The 13,931-nt window shown below is 32.2% G+C and overlaps 3 protein-coding genes across 3 annotated transcripts; all 3 read left to right on the top strand.

Annotated features, from left to right (window-relative positions):
• The first annotated feature begins 1,455 nt into the window (after positions 1 to 1,455).
• LOC130948877 (F-box/LRR-repeat protein At3g59200-like) lies at positions 1,456 to 4,184 on the top strand. Its single transcript, XM_057877749.1, has 3 exons — positions 1,456 to 2,331; positions 2,996 to 3,145; positions 4,170 to 4,184. Exons 1-3 carry the CDS (start codon positions 1,456 to 1,458, stop codon positions 4,182 to 4,184), a joined length of 1,041 nt encoding a protein of 346 aa, XP_057733732.1.
• A 1,981-nt stretch (positions 4,185 to 6,165) lies between these two features.
• On the top strand, positions 6,166 to 7,487 carry LOC130948878 (uncharacterized). The gene is made up of 2 exons (XM_057877750.1): positions 6,166 to 6,778; positions 7,111 to 7,487. Exons 1-2 carry the CDS (start codon positions 6,166 to 6,168, stop codon positions 7,485 to 7,487), a joined length of 990 nt encoding a protein of 329 aa, XP_057733733.1.
• Positions 7,488 to 10,425: 2,938 nt separating this feature from the next.
• Positions 10,426 to 11,975, top strand: LOC130948879 (F-box/FBD/LRR-repeat protein At1g16930-like). The gene is made up of 3 exons (XM_057877751.1): positions 10,426 to 11,244; positions 11,435 to 11,584; positions 11,682 to 11,975. Exons 1-3 carry the CDS (start codon positions 10,426 to 10,428, stop codon positions 11,973 to 11,975), a joined length of 1,263 nt encoding a protein of 420 aa, XP_057733734.1.
• The last annotated feature ends 1,956 nt before the right edge of the window (positions 11,976 to 13,931 follow it).

Raw genomic sequence — 13,931 nt, forward strand, 5'->3', positions numbered from 1 at the left:
TACATCTCACAATATTATATTATTATTATTCTTGTGTACAATATTTTTCCTTTCTAAAGCCACACAATCTATAATATTACTACTCAAATGAAACATAAATTGCATTTTCATTTGTCCTAATCAACTTCTTCAATCTTAGGACCAGCACCATTGTTGCCACCAGATGAGGCATTTCCATAAGATGCACCATCTGCACCACCTCCCATAGGCACATCACCAACCACCACCTTGGTACATCTTGGAAGTTATTGGATTACACAAACCTTCCAACTCCTTCAACTTATCTTCAAATTCATCCACCTCAGCCAATTTATTCCCTCCAACTCATTAATAAAGTGAGAGATCACATTTTACCAAATAATTGAAGAAAAGATTGAGAGAATTCATTCTCTATATATAAATTCTCTGAAATTTGGTTGTGATAAATTCATAAATTTTTTCAGAAAATAAAATATTAAACAAGTTTAAGAAAAATTTGGAAAGGACTAAATAAGTGAAATAGAAAGTATCAAGTAAGTTGTGAGAGAATTAAAACACTAGAATTATTCATAAAGATTTATAGCTTATGATATTATCATTCATATCCTACCATTGCAATTCTTGAAAGACTTATTTAACATATTTTTTCAAGTTCATTTTAAAATTATTTATACGTATAACTTAATTTTTAATTTTCTAAAGGTTAAAAATTTTATTCAATTTAACGTGAAAAGGAATAAGATGTCCAAATGTGACAATAGTAACTCAGAAGAGAAAAGGGAATCCCAAGGCTCAAACAGTGTGCAACAAAACATAGTTAACAGGTCACTGATTCTGTTTTTATCTCATTTACTGTTACAAGATCATGCTATTTGACAATTAAAATGGATAAAATTTATTTTAATTTGAATTATTCAATTTAATTTAATTTTTTAATATAATTTATAATTTACATACAGTAATTTATTAGTCAATAATAAATCTTTAAATAAAGTTTAAATTTGCTACGAATTAATTGTTAGTTTATGAAATACTGTGAAAAATAAAAAAATTAATAATTTGCATAATTACATCATATCAATTTGAATTTATTTTCAGTTGAATCTAATTCAAATTATCATGATTTGATTGGATTATTTTATATCCTTTCAAATTTTATAATTTTTTATTATTAACTTTTCTAGAATTGAATTACATCCGATCCAAATTTTAACTTTCAAAAATTCTCTAAATCATTGATTGATTTTTCAAATCTAAATAAATCGAGTCAAAATAAAAGATAATAATTTAAATTAAATCAAATTAAAAAATAAACTCAAATCATATGATACCTTTTATAATAAAATAATCTTAATCAAATCTATATAATCAAAAAATAAAAGAAACAAACACCCTTGGTTCTCCTTTAAATCCTAAACCCTAGAGTTGAGTCTAACCCTCTCCGGAGACGAGCTTGAAAAAGCAAAACCATCAACCATGAAGATGGATAGGATCAGTTTGTTACCGAACTCTATCCTTTGCGACATTCTCTCTTACCTCCCAACAAAAGAAGCTGTATCCACCAGCATCCTCTCTCGCAGGTGGCGCCATGTTTGGAAGGAACTCCAAGTCCTTGACATAGATGATACAACCTCTCGGCCCGGTCTGGGATGGGAAGCTCGATTTGCTTCATACGTGAATGCTATTCTAGCTCGGCGCAATGCAGATTACCCTATCCAAAAGTTTCGCCTCACTTGTTATGAATATTTAGAAAGTACTCTAACCATCTTAACATGGCTTGATGCCGTTAATGGGCCCTATCTCCAAGAACTGTATCTCTGCCTTGATCTAGTGTTTGAAATCGACTTGCCTGAAGCCATACTCACTTCTCCATCACTCAAGTCCCTTGTTTTGAAACATGGTGATTATTTCGATTGTTATCTAAAGTTTTCAAATGTTTATCTGCCATCTCTCAAGAACTTAGAGTTAGATGGCTGTGTGGACCCCAGCAAACTTTTATCTGGCTCCCCTGTTCTTGAAAATCTTATGCTCAGTGTACCGGACTATGGTAGTTATGTTTATATACCTACAATCCAGATGCCTCGCACATTGAAAAGGTTAATCTTTGAAGATAACAGTACCAAGGATAATGACATTAGCCATCGTGTGATAGATACGCCATCTCTTGAATACCTCTATATGAAAATAATCGCCAAATCTAAGTTACAGGTTTCGTTTAGCGATTTTCCTAACATGGTAGAGGCACATCTTCATATTCATCATGGTCGTGTTGAGCATGTCCTTTGGGTGCCCAAGCTTCTCGTGGCACTCCGCGAAACAAAATTGTTGGCATTGAAACATTGCGCAACAGAGGTAACATGCTTATGATACGATTTATTCGGGTGAATTTTTTAGAAAAAATCTTATTTTTATGTAAGTCTTTTTAAAAAGTATTTTAAAAAGTGAAGTAATTTTATTTTTTGATATCTTAGGTAGTTTTTGAAAAATGAGATATATTTTGAATTCATCCCTAAAAAAAATAATCATATTTGTCATTTAATGACTCTATTAATTGATAACATATATATTTAATTGGACATTGATTGAATATATATATTCATCAAAATTTATTTAGTATTTTTTTTCCAATTAAATAAATTGATAGATTTTCATAAACATATTTAGTTAATGTCCAATTGGACATATTTGTTGTCATGTGTTTCATCAATAGTTGATAAAAATTATTAATATTATGATTGAGGAATAAATACAGTTTAATTTATAATCTTTGAAGTACTAATTTGATTTATAAAATCTTTCAAGGACGAATTTAAAAAATGCTTCATATCTTAAAGACTAATTTAATTATTAATAATTTTTTTATTTTATAATTATATTTATACAATAATATATAATATTTTTTTAACAACTTAATAGCACTCAAACTCATAATTCATGATTTCTAAAGCTAATTTGAATTAATAACTGTAAGTATGAATTGTGAAATATAATTAATGTGTACTTATCTACTATACAGTGCTTATTTAATGGTGTAACTTTCGAGTTTCCGGAGTTTCCCCGTTTGCTCAATCTAGAGCTTGATGTTGCATGTTTCAACACAGACTTCCTGCTAAACTTCCTTCATAATTGTCATGTACTTGAAGATCTCGTGGTTCATGTTTTGAAGGTATGAATACATTTCAGTTTAAAACTAATGTCTCTATTTCTCTTTTTGTTCGTTTCCCTGAGTTTATTGAGACGTGTTATTATTATTTTTTTGGGGTCAGAGTGTTGTGCATTGTGAACTATATTTTCATCGGAGTCAGTTTTATGTGCCAGCACCACCAACAATGGTTTCGAATTGTGTGACATCACATCTCAAGAGTTTTGAGTTTAGAGAATATCAGAACTCCGCAGATGAGCGTGAATTTATTGAATATCTTTTACAAAGAGGACTTGTTTTGAAGAGAGTCACAATTCATCTTTATTATTATTTAGACCAAGAGACAAAGTACGATATTGTCAAAGAATTATCTGCTATACCAAGGGGCTCTACAACATGTCAGCTAAATTTTATTGACCAAAAACCTGTTGAACATGGTATGAACTCTCATTCCCTCTATTTTCTCTATTGTTCATTGATTAAAGGTGTTGACAAAAAAATGATCATATTAGAGCCTTAAAAGTTTTAAAATTATTCAAGTTGCGTAACTGTTGAGTCAATTTTAGACCAGTTTTCCACCTGAATTATTAAAAGATGAGAAAGTATAGGGAGCCAATGGAGGTTTAGAGAGTATTAGAGATATAACTATTAGTGTTACATTTTCTCATCAATTGAAGCTTTTGGGATGAGTGGTATCATGACATGGTATTAGAGTTTTAGATCCAAAAAGTCAAGAGTTCGATGAGTGATTTTATAACCTGAGATGTTTATTATCCTAGTATTCATGTTCATTTTGTAACTCAATAACCCATTGTACACTTAGACCATTGGCTCCCTAGCATAACTCTTAAAAGATTTATTGATGCTTATGAAAAATTATGCACTTGAACATAGTTTCGGTGGTTTGAATTTGCAAACTTTGATATTGGCAAGTATTTTCATTTATCGAATTCATCCTTAAAAACACTGTTTTTTGTGGTCTCTTATCCTTGGAAATTTATATAAATTGTTTAATGCTTTGAGTTGCATATATCGATTTGTGATGCAGATTGATGGAAGTTAAAAACTCTACGATATGGTCAACTGCAAAACCATTTTGGATGCATGACTTGGATATGAATCATGTTTTTATTTTTTACTTTTCTATGAGTCTTGTTTTTTGCTTAATTTATTGAGAAATTCATAATTGTTTTTATCTTTTCATTTGTTCTTATACTATGTTTTTGAGAATTGAAGATCATTTATTTTCTCCAACGAAATACTTTTTAGATGCACTTATTTTGCAAGAAGATGTAGAGCTAATTTTTCAATTTTTTTTTTAAATTTAGTTTGTTGCTTTGGTATTGGTTTACTTGTTGGTCATATTAATTAAAAGAAACTTTTTATTTTCTACTATAACTGGTTTTTAGAAGCACAATTAAAACAATTAAAACAATAACAAAAGTTTTTTTTTCAACTAATCACCTAAATTCAAAGGACAGCTAATCAAATCAATTGGTTTATTGTTATCTATTTTATACATACATTTATTATTTTAATGATTAATAAATTAATTAAATCAATTAATTAATATACATAATTAGTATAATTAATTTTGTTCAATAAATCAAAAGAAAAAAAATAAAAAATACTATCAGAATATTATAATAAATAAATTAAAAAATACTATCAAAATAAATTGATATTAATTATAATAAATTATGAGATATTTAAATATTTAATCAAATTAATTAGTTGATATAATTAATTTATCATAATAAATTATATTTAATGAGTTAAAAAAATAAATTAAAAAATATTTTTAAGTCTCAAAAATATGTCACATTAGTTTACAGGAAATTTGATTTTTATATAATAAAATAAAAAAATAGATGGTTGAAAATTTGATTTTAATATAATACAATAATAGATAGGTATATTTTAAAACTCCTAAGTCCTAATCACAAAACCAAACAAAAATGTCAACAAAAACATCAATTGATAAATTGTAGGATTAGAAGTTAGAATCTTATTTGACCATATTTTTTTATAAAATTATTTTTGTAAAGATTTGATTTTCTTAAAAATTAAAAGCAAGGTTATTAACATTTTCATAAATGCCCATTATTATAAAGAATATTTGTTTTAGTGAAGAGCGAAGTTAAATGGCTAATTTCATTTAATAACGTTCGTGTATATGTTTTTTTTTTTACGTGATAATTATATTTGTTTATTTCTGAAATTTGCCAAAATTTTTTAAAATATTTATAAATTTTATTTTAAAATTTTTTAATTTGTATTAAATATATTTTTAATAATTAAATTTTAAAAAAATTTAGAATCAATTCGGCGTTAAAATTTGAGAGTAATAAAATTTTATATTTTGACTTATTTATATTTAAAGTTTTTTTCTGTAAAATTATTATTGAATTAATTTTAATTTTTTAAAAAAATATAGCTGTTAAATGTATATTTGGTGCAAATAAATTTTTTTTAAATAAAATTAAAATAAACCAAATTTAAGATATTTTAAAACTTTTGATAAAGAGACAAACAAAGATATTCTTTGGCTCGTTAATTTAAATATGAGAAATATTTTGGTGTATTGGGTGAAAATAGACTTACTGTGTGTATTACAAATAGATGGACGTGTCAGATGAAGGGGTAACACGCAGGGGGCGTGGTGCCTTCAACACGTAGGGGGCGTGGAGGCTAGGTGGCATGCTGTGGTTGAGCCACGTAAGCAGCACGCAAGGGGCGTGCTAAGTCAGCACGCAGGGGGCGTGCTGACGTGGCAGAATGTCGTTGGCCAGGATGTGCAGTACGTGGCAGCACGCAAGGGGCTTGCTGAGTCAGCACGCAGGGGGCGTGCTGACGTGGCAGGGGCGTGGTGAGTCAGCACGTAGGGGCGTGCTGACGTGGCGACGACTGATTGGTCAGGAGGTGCAGCACGTGGGGGCCGTGTTAAGTGCACTGCTCTATATAAGGAAGAGCTCGAGAGTGTTTTCCTTAGTGAGTGAGATTTGAGTGTGTTGTGAGGATTCTTTGAGGCTGTTGTTGGTGTAATGGAGGGAACTGCAAATTTGGTGGTGTATCGCAATGGTGAGATAATACGTAATACTCATGAGGGAGTGAGGTTTGTGTCCCAGAATCCATTTTCGTTTGTGGTTCCATGTACAATGACATTAATGGAGCTGCAGAACGGCCTCTGTCAAAGCATGGAGAATGGTACGTTAATGAGAGTGAGCAGAATTCTGTACCGAAATCCGGTTGTGGTTTTTGGTGGTCTAATACAGTTTGATGCCATGCCGATCACTGATGAAGCGAGTATGCAGAAGATGTTTGAAATTCACCAGCAGACTCAGATGCGACACCCACAGATTGAGGTGTACGTTGATTTTGAAACTGTAGAGGCAATGGCGGTTCAGAATGATATAGATATACATGATGATAGAGCTGCAGTGTACCAAGGAATGAATAGTAACAGCGAATATGACTTCGAAGCCACTTATGAGGCCGGCGACGAAGATGAGGATGGTAATGTGGGAGTTGAGGCAGCAGCAGAGAATGTAGTGGTGGGTCCGTCGAGCAGTCAACCGATGGACGTTCCACCTTTTATGCGTGAGTTGGATCTCGAGGCCATGCATGCCCCCGAGTTTCTGGAATATACAAACATAGGTACGTGGTGACTAAATAATAATTTTTTGTTAGTTTATACGTTCGATTGAGTAATAAACAGTGTTGTCTTAACCGGACCGGACCGGACTGAACCGGCCGATTCGATCGAAAAACTGGTGAACCAAATATTAAACCGGTCCGGTCCGTTAATTAAACCGAATAAGGAAACGAACCAGTATGAATCGGTGAAACCGGAAATGAACCGATGAAAATCGGTCTAACCGAACCGTTGAAAATTAAAATAGTTGAATATTCTTAAAATGTTAGTAAAGATATGTATTTTAAATTTTAACTTGAATTTTTTTCACTATTTTTTAATTTTGTTGACATAGGCGTTGCCGATGGTGAGGACGGGGAGTTCCGGATTGGAATGGAATACAGTTCTAGAAAGTCGGTCGTCGCAGCAATTAGAAGTTTCACTATTGTTAAAGGAGTTGACTATGAGGTGTATGAGTCTGAGCCACAGACGTTATATGCAAAATGCAAGATGTACGGGCGCAGATGTGACTGGCTTATCCGAGCTAGCTTGATACGGAAAAAAGGTTGTTGGGAGATACGAAGATACAACGGTAGCAACGATGTCACACACCTCAAGATGGGGAAGCAAGTCGTCGGGGACGATCAACCCGTCATACGGCCGCCACTCAAACTGCCACAGTATTATTGGTATATTAGAACCCTAACAATAATGGTTCAAAAAACGGATTAGAAGAGCCATAACTACTTACCTCCTGCATGTAATCTATATCTTGCCTGAATGTCTCCACGATCTTCGATGACCACGCTGTGGTCCGTTCCGAATGACTCCACCTGAAACATTGTTAATTGAAAAAATTTAAATAACCTATCATATGTCATATGTGCATCATGAATATAACACATAACTAAAATAAGTCTTATTACCTCATGGCAACTGGTATCTCGGCCGGTGGAAGCGTTTGTCTCGGTACGGGAGCAAAACACGACATTTGCTCCCATGCCCAAACAAACAAGAGATTTAGAGGGCCATCCATCTCCTTTGTATCATATCGTGATGCACGGCATAGTGCTCTATAAAGATGTGCGAGACAAGCTGACCCCCAACTATAAGTATGGATCCGCTCGAAATCGCGAAGCAACGGTAGATATTTCGCATGGGCATATGCAGTCGACTTGTCTGTGAATAAGGTCGACCCTAACAAACAGAAGATATGACATCTGACGTATCTCCTGATATACTCGTCAGTGTCCAACAGCTCTGCGTCTCTAATACGTCGAACCCATCCAAACTTTATATAAGACTTCGCATTACCACTGACTGATGGCTCATGACCGAATATCGCTATGCCCTGACTTTGAACGAACTCGGCACTACTATCTGTCTATCCACTGACAGCCTCTCCATCAATGGGTAGTCCGAATATATGAGCGACATCCTCTAATGTCACTGTAACCTCACCGATCGGCAATACAAAGGTGTGAGTTTCAGGCCTCCACCTTTCAACCAGAGCAGCTAACATGGGGTGAAATCCTCTTATGACTCCAATTCTAGAGACATGGTAGAATCCCGTGGCACGTAAGTAGTTCTCCACTATCGAATTCCACGTCTGTGGCGGATCCAGTTTACGCACCAACAAATTCCGGTTAGGCTGCATCAACAAAGATATCTATTACATTATTTAAATAATAATCCTTATAAATATATTAATAAACATTCACATATTTATTTTAATATCTTATTTATTAAAATATTCAACATAGCATAGCTTATCTATTTATTTATTTATTTATTTATTAAAAATTTAAATTCCTTATTTATTATAATATTTATTTTTTAAATATATTTTATAAGCCTTACTTATTTAATTTATTATATTATATTATTTATTAACAACGCATATTTATGTTAAAAAATTCAAAATATTTACTATTTAAAATTTATGCTATATTTATTAGTATACAACCGTAAGTATATATGTATATTATATTGTTATTTATTTGTATATTATTTGTATATTATTATTATTATTATTATTATTATTATTATTATTATTATTATTATTTAAAATTAATATAAATGAGCGATTTTTTTTACTCATGCATAAAAAACTAATATTTTTCTATTTTTTGCAACATACATTTTTTGTTTAACAGAATATATTTATTTTACTATAGCATTTTTATATTTTATTGTAAAAAAATATATTTTATTATAAAATTTTTATTACATCATATAATATACATTTTATTATATTATAGTCTTTTTATAACATAAAATTAATCTCAAAATAACAAAAAAATAAATATATTATACTATGTTAAATAACAAAAAATAACAGAAAATTAAAACATAATAAAAATATAATGTACCAACTTACATAAATTGGATGATCCAAATAATTTATAATATGTTCTTCCAGAGCACAGTAATTACGAACCATCTTTTAAAATAAATACAAAAAAATATTTTCCTCCTATTTTCCAATCTTCCTCTTTTTTCCACTTCAGCAACCCATCTCCTACTCTCCAAAATATTACACACTACTACTATTGTCTATAAAATGACGGAGAGGCTCCTTATATAAAGCCTCTACCTTCTGCTTGCTGCTTTCTGGAGTGGAGGATTGTCTCCTGCATGAAAGCACACTCAATACGCCCCCTGGTGAAGACCGCCTTGGAAATTTGCGCTGCCACCTCCATCATGCCCCCCGTGGTGTCAAAATTTTGCATGGCTGCCACGTCACCACGCTCCCGGCGTTGTGCTTTCCCGATGACTCCACGCCCCCTGCGTGGTGTTTGGGCGATGACATGCGGCTTGGCTGCTTGTTCAGCACGCCCCCTGCGTGGTGCTTCGGTGATGACACGCGACTTGGCTGCTTGGACAGCACGCCCCTGCGTGGTGGCTGCTACCTCCACCCCCGGTAAATCATCCCACTTCCCAATAATCTCCCAAAATACCAACCACCTCTCCATATGAAAAATAATTTCTGATATTCTTGAAGTTAAAAATAAAATGAGAGCAATATTAGGGGGCCAGCAATATTTGTGATTGGTAGCCATCAACTAGCCATCAATGATGATTTGATGGTGTGAGATTGGTGTGAGATTTCATCCAATGACTCACCTTTCTCTGATGGTTATATGCTGGCCAAAATATAATAAAATTGCTAACCCTAAACTTTCCCATAAAATAAAATAAAATCTTTACTTCTTACCCGACTTCACTCGTCACTGACTCGGTTATCCAAATCAATAAATCATAGCAAATCGCAAGCCAGTTGCGCGGTTCCTTTCTCTAGTTTTCGCGCTCTTTTATTTATACCTCTCATTTTAAATTTTAAATTTTAAATACAGCTGCTACTGCTGCCGTCAAAACTCACCACCACGGCCCCGCCGCTCTCCACTCGCCGGCAGCTTCCTCTGTTTTAGACCACCCAGGTACCGTTGATACACCTCTTGTTTCTCGTAATTGATTTTGTTCATATTTGATTCATATGTAAGTTTATCTGATCATTGTTAGAATCTTAGTCCTTTAAGCGGAACCAACCAAGAGTTAAATTGATTCAAAAAATTGATTCTTTCATTTCTCCTAGATTGTAACCCTAACCCTAGCTCAAACTCTATCCCTCTCTCCAGATACAAAATTGACAGAAGGCAAAAGAATCAACATGGATAGGATCAGTTGCTTACCGAACTATATCCTTTGCGAAATTCTCTCATACCTCCCAACAAAACAAGCTGGATCCACCAGCCTCCTCTCTCGCAGATGGCGCCACGTTTGGAAGGATCTCCAAGTCATTGACATAGATGATAGACACTTTCGGGATGAAGATCCATTTGATTCTTACGTCAATGCTATTATTCTAACTCAGCGCAATGCAGATTACTCCATCGAAAAGTTCCGCCTAGCATGCGAAACGAATTCAACGGATCTCATCTTAACATGGCTTGATGCCGTCATTGGCCCCCATCTCCGGGAACTATATCTCAACCTTCATGTAAATGTAAGGTTTGGACTCAAGTTGCCTGAAGCCATATTCACTTGTCCATTACTCAAGTCCCTTGTTTTGAAACGTAAAATTTCTTTGAATTATGGTCCAGAGTTTCCAAATGTTTATCTTCCATCCCTCAAGAACCTAAAGCTAAAGTTGTTTATCCCCTATGTGCACCCCAACAAGCTTTTATCTGGCTGCCCTGTTCTTGAAAATCTTACGCTCATTCTCGCGAACGATACCCCAGATGCTCGTAATGTTTATGTACCTACAATCCAGATGCCTCGGACATTGAAAAGTTTAACCTTTGAAGATGACACTATCGTGCTTGATGAGATTTACCATCGTGTGATAGACACGCCTTCTCTTGAATACCTCAATATCAAAATAACCATCCCAAAGAACTCAGAGCTACTGGTTTCGTTTAGCAGTTTCCCTAACACGGTGGAGGCACATCTTGATATTGATCATGCACGTGTTGAGCATGGCGCTTGGGTGCCCGACCTTCTCCGGGCACTCCGCGAAACAAATTGTTGGCATTGAGATATTATACAACACGGGTAGCATGCTTATCATAATCCCATGATTCCTCAAGCTAAATGTTTGATGTAAATCGATAATTTGAATTTATAACTATAATTGTGAATTAGGAATTATATTTGATATCTAGTTATCTTTTATACAGTGCTTATTTAGTGCTCCAGCTTTCAAGTTTCCAGAATTTCACCGCTTGGTCAATCTAGAAGTTGATGTTCCATGTTTCAACACAAACTTCATGCTAAACTTCCTTCATAATTGTCATGTACTTGAAGGTCTTGTAGTTGGTATTTGGACGGTATGAGTACATTTCAATTTAAAACTTAAAACTAGTGTCTCTAATTCTTTTTGTTGTTTGCCTGCATATATTGATAAGTGTTGTTTCCTGTGATCAGGGATTTGATTCTTACACGATGGAGTATCATGGGCCAACACCACCAACCATGGTTCCCAATTGTGTGACATCATATCTCAAGAGTGTTGAGTTTAGAGTATATCAAGACACTGCAGATGAGCGTGAATTTATTGTATATCTTTTACAAAAAGGACTTGTTTTGAAGACAGTGACAATTTCTCTTGATCCTGATTTCGATCAAGAGACAAAGTACGAATTTGTCAGGGAATTATATGCTGAATTATATGCTATACCAAGGGGCTCTACAACATGTCAGCTAAATATTTGGCCATAATCCCATTTAACATGGTTTGAACTCCCACTATCTCTATTCTCTGTTATTCGTTGATCAAAGCTGTTGACAAAATATCATGTTAGATAGAGCCTTAAAAGTTTCAAAATTATTTAAGTAGTGTATTTTTTGAGTCAATTTTAGGCCAGTGTTCCACCTAAATTATTAAAATATTTGTTGATGCTTATGAATAAATTTGTTTGTGCCCTGTTCCTTGAGAAATAATGAACATAGTATCTGTGGTTTGGATTTGCTAACTTTGATATTGGAAAGTATTTTCATTTCTCGAATTCATCCTTAAAAGGTCTGTTTTTTTTAGTCTCTTATCCTTGGAAATTTATATATGCTCTTTAATGCTTTGAGTTGCATATATGGATTTGTGATGCAGGTTGATGGCAAGTTAAAAACTCTACACTCTGATCAACTGCAGAACGATTTTGGATGCATGAATCATGTTTTTATACTATGTTTTTGAGAATTGTTGAGATAATTTATTTTCTCCAACGAAATGCTTTTTTGATGCACTTGTTTTGAAAAATGATTTAGAGTTAATTTTTCATTTTTTTTATTTAGTTTTTTTGCTTGTTGGTCATATTAATTAAAAGAAACCTTTTATTTTCTACTCTACTCTAAATGGTGTTTAGAAGCACAACTAAACAATTCAAAGATTAACAAAAGTTTTCTTTTCCCAGAAAATATTTTGTAAATATTATAAATTAGATACTAAATTAGTTGTTATAAATTACATATGTTTATATATAATTTATTAAGTATGTTACATGTTCACAAAAAATTAGCTATGTTAAAAATGAGTTAATAAGCAATATATGTATTTACACATAAATGCAGAGTGGTTGATTTTTTATGTGAACATAATATTTTTGATATTGTATATATTTTGTATGTTTTGAAAATAGAAAAAATATTTGTTGGTAGCAATACATAAAGTTTAAGATTAAATTAAATATTTATATTAAGATTTTATTTCTTTAAATATTGGATTGGATTAAATTTATAGTTTTATAAATTAAAAAATAATAAATATACATAATAATTAATCTCAAATATCAAATCTTAAATAATCAATAATATTATAACAAATTTTAATAGTATTTTGAAGAGAAATGTTACAGAGCTATTAAAATTTATCATTTTTAATCATCAACTTAATTTTTAGTTTAGTAATCTAATTTACTTAATTTGTCAAAAATAAAATTTAATCAAGTCTAAATTATGTTGGGATAAACATGAAATGAATGCCCATTTATCAATTGGGCGGCTAATAATCTTTCCCATGCAAAGAGATTTATTTTCAAGGAAGAAATTTGAAGACCAACCTTTAATGAAGGTTGATTTTGTACTACTATAAATAAGGCTTCATAGCCTTTACGTATAACACACAATAATACAAAATAAAGATCAATTCTCTCTTTATGTTGCAATCAAATACTCTTCTCTTTATATTTATACTACAATTCCTTCTCTTCTTTTATTTTATTAGTATTTTAAATTCTATTTTCTATTACTCTTTACATATAATATTAATAGCAATATTAACCATCTTTATTATATTGAGATAGTATCAAATGCAAATCTCTCTCTCTTTATTTTTAATACTTTTTCTTATCTTTGTATATATATACACAATACAACATATAATATTATTATATATATATAAAAATAATTGAGCTAATTATATTAATAATAGAGTCTTCTATTTTATATATCTTTTATTTTACAACACGTTATCAGCACGAGACTCTGATCAAATTTTTAGGAAGACTCAGGTAACAATTTTTCATTATGTCGAAGCTCTCTCATCTTGAATTCAATGCTCTTGATATATCTGGAAACAATTATTTATCATGGATATTAGATGCTGAAATCCATCTTGATTCAATGGATCTTGGAGATACCATTAAGGCTGAAAATAATGCATCCCAGAAGGATAAAGCTAAA

The sequence above is a fragment of the Arachis stenosperma genome, chromosome 9, assembly GCF_014773155.1.
Source record: "Arachis stenosperma cultivar V10309 chromosome 9, arast.V10309.gnm1.PFL2, whole genome shotgun sequence".
NCBI classification, from domain to species: Eukaryota; Viridiplantae; Streptophyta; class Magnoliopsida; order Fabales; family Fabaceae; genus Arachis; species Arachis stenosperma.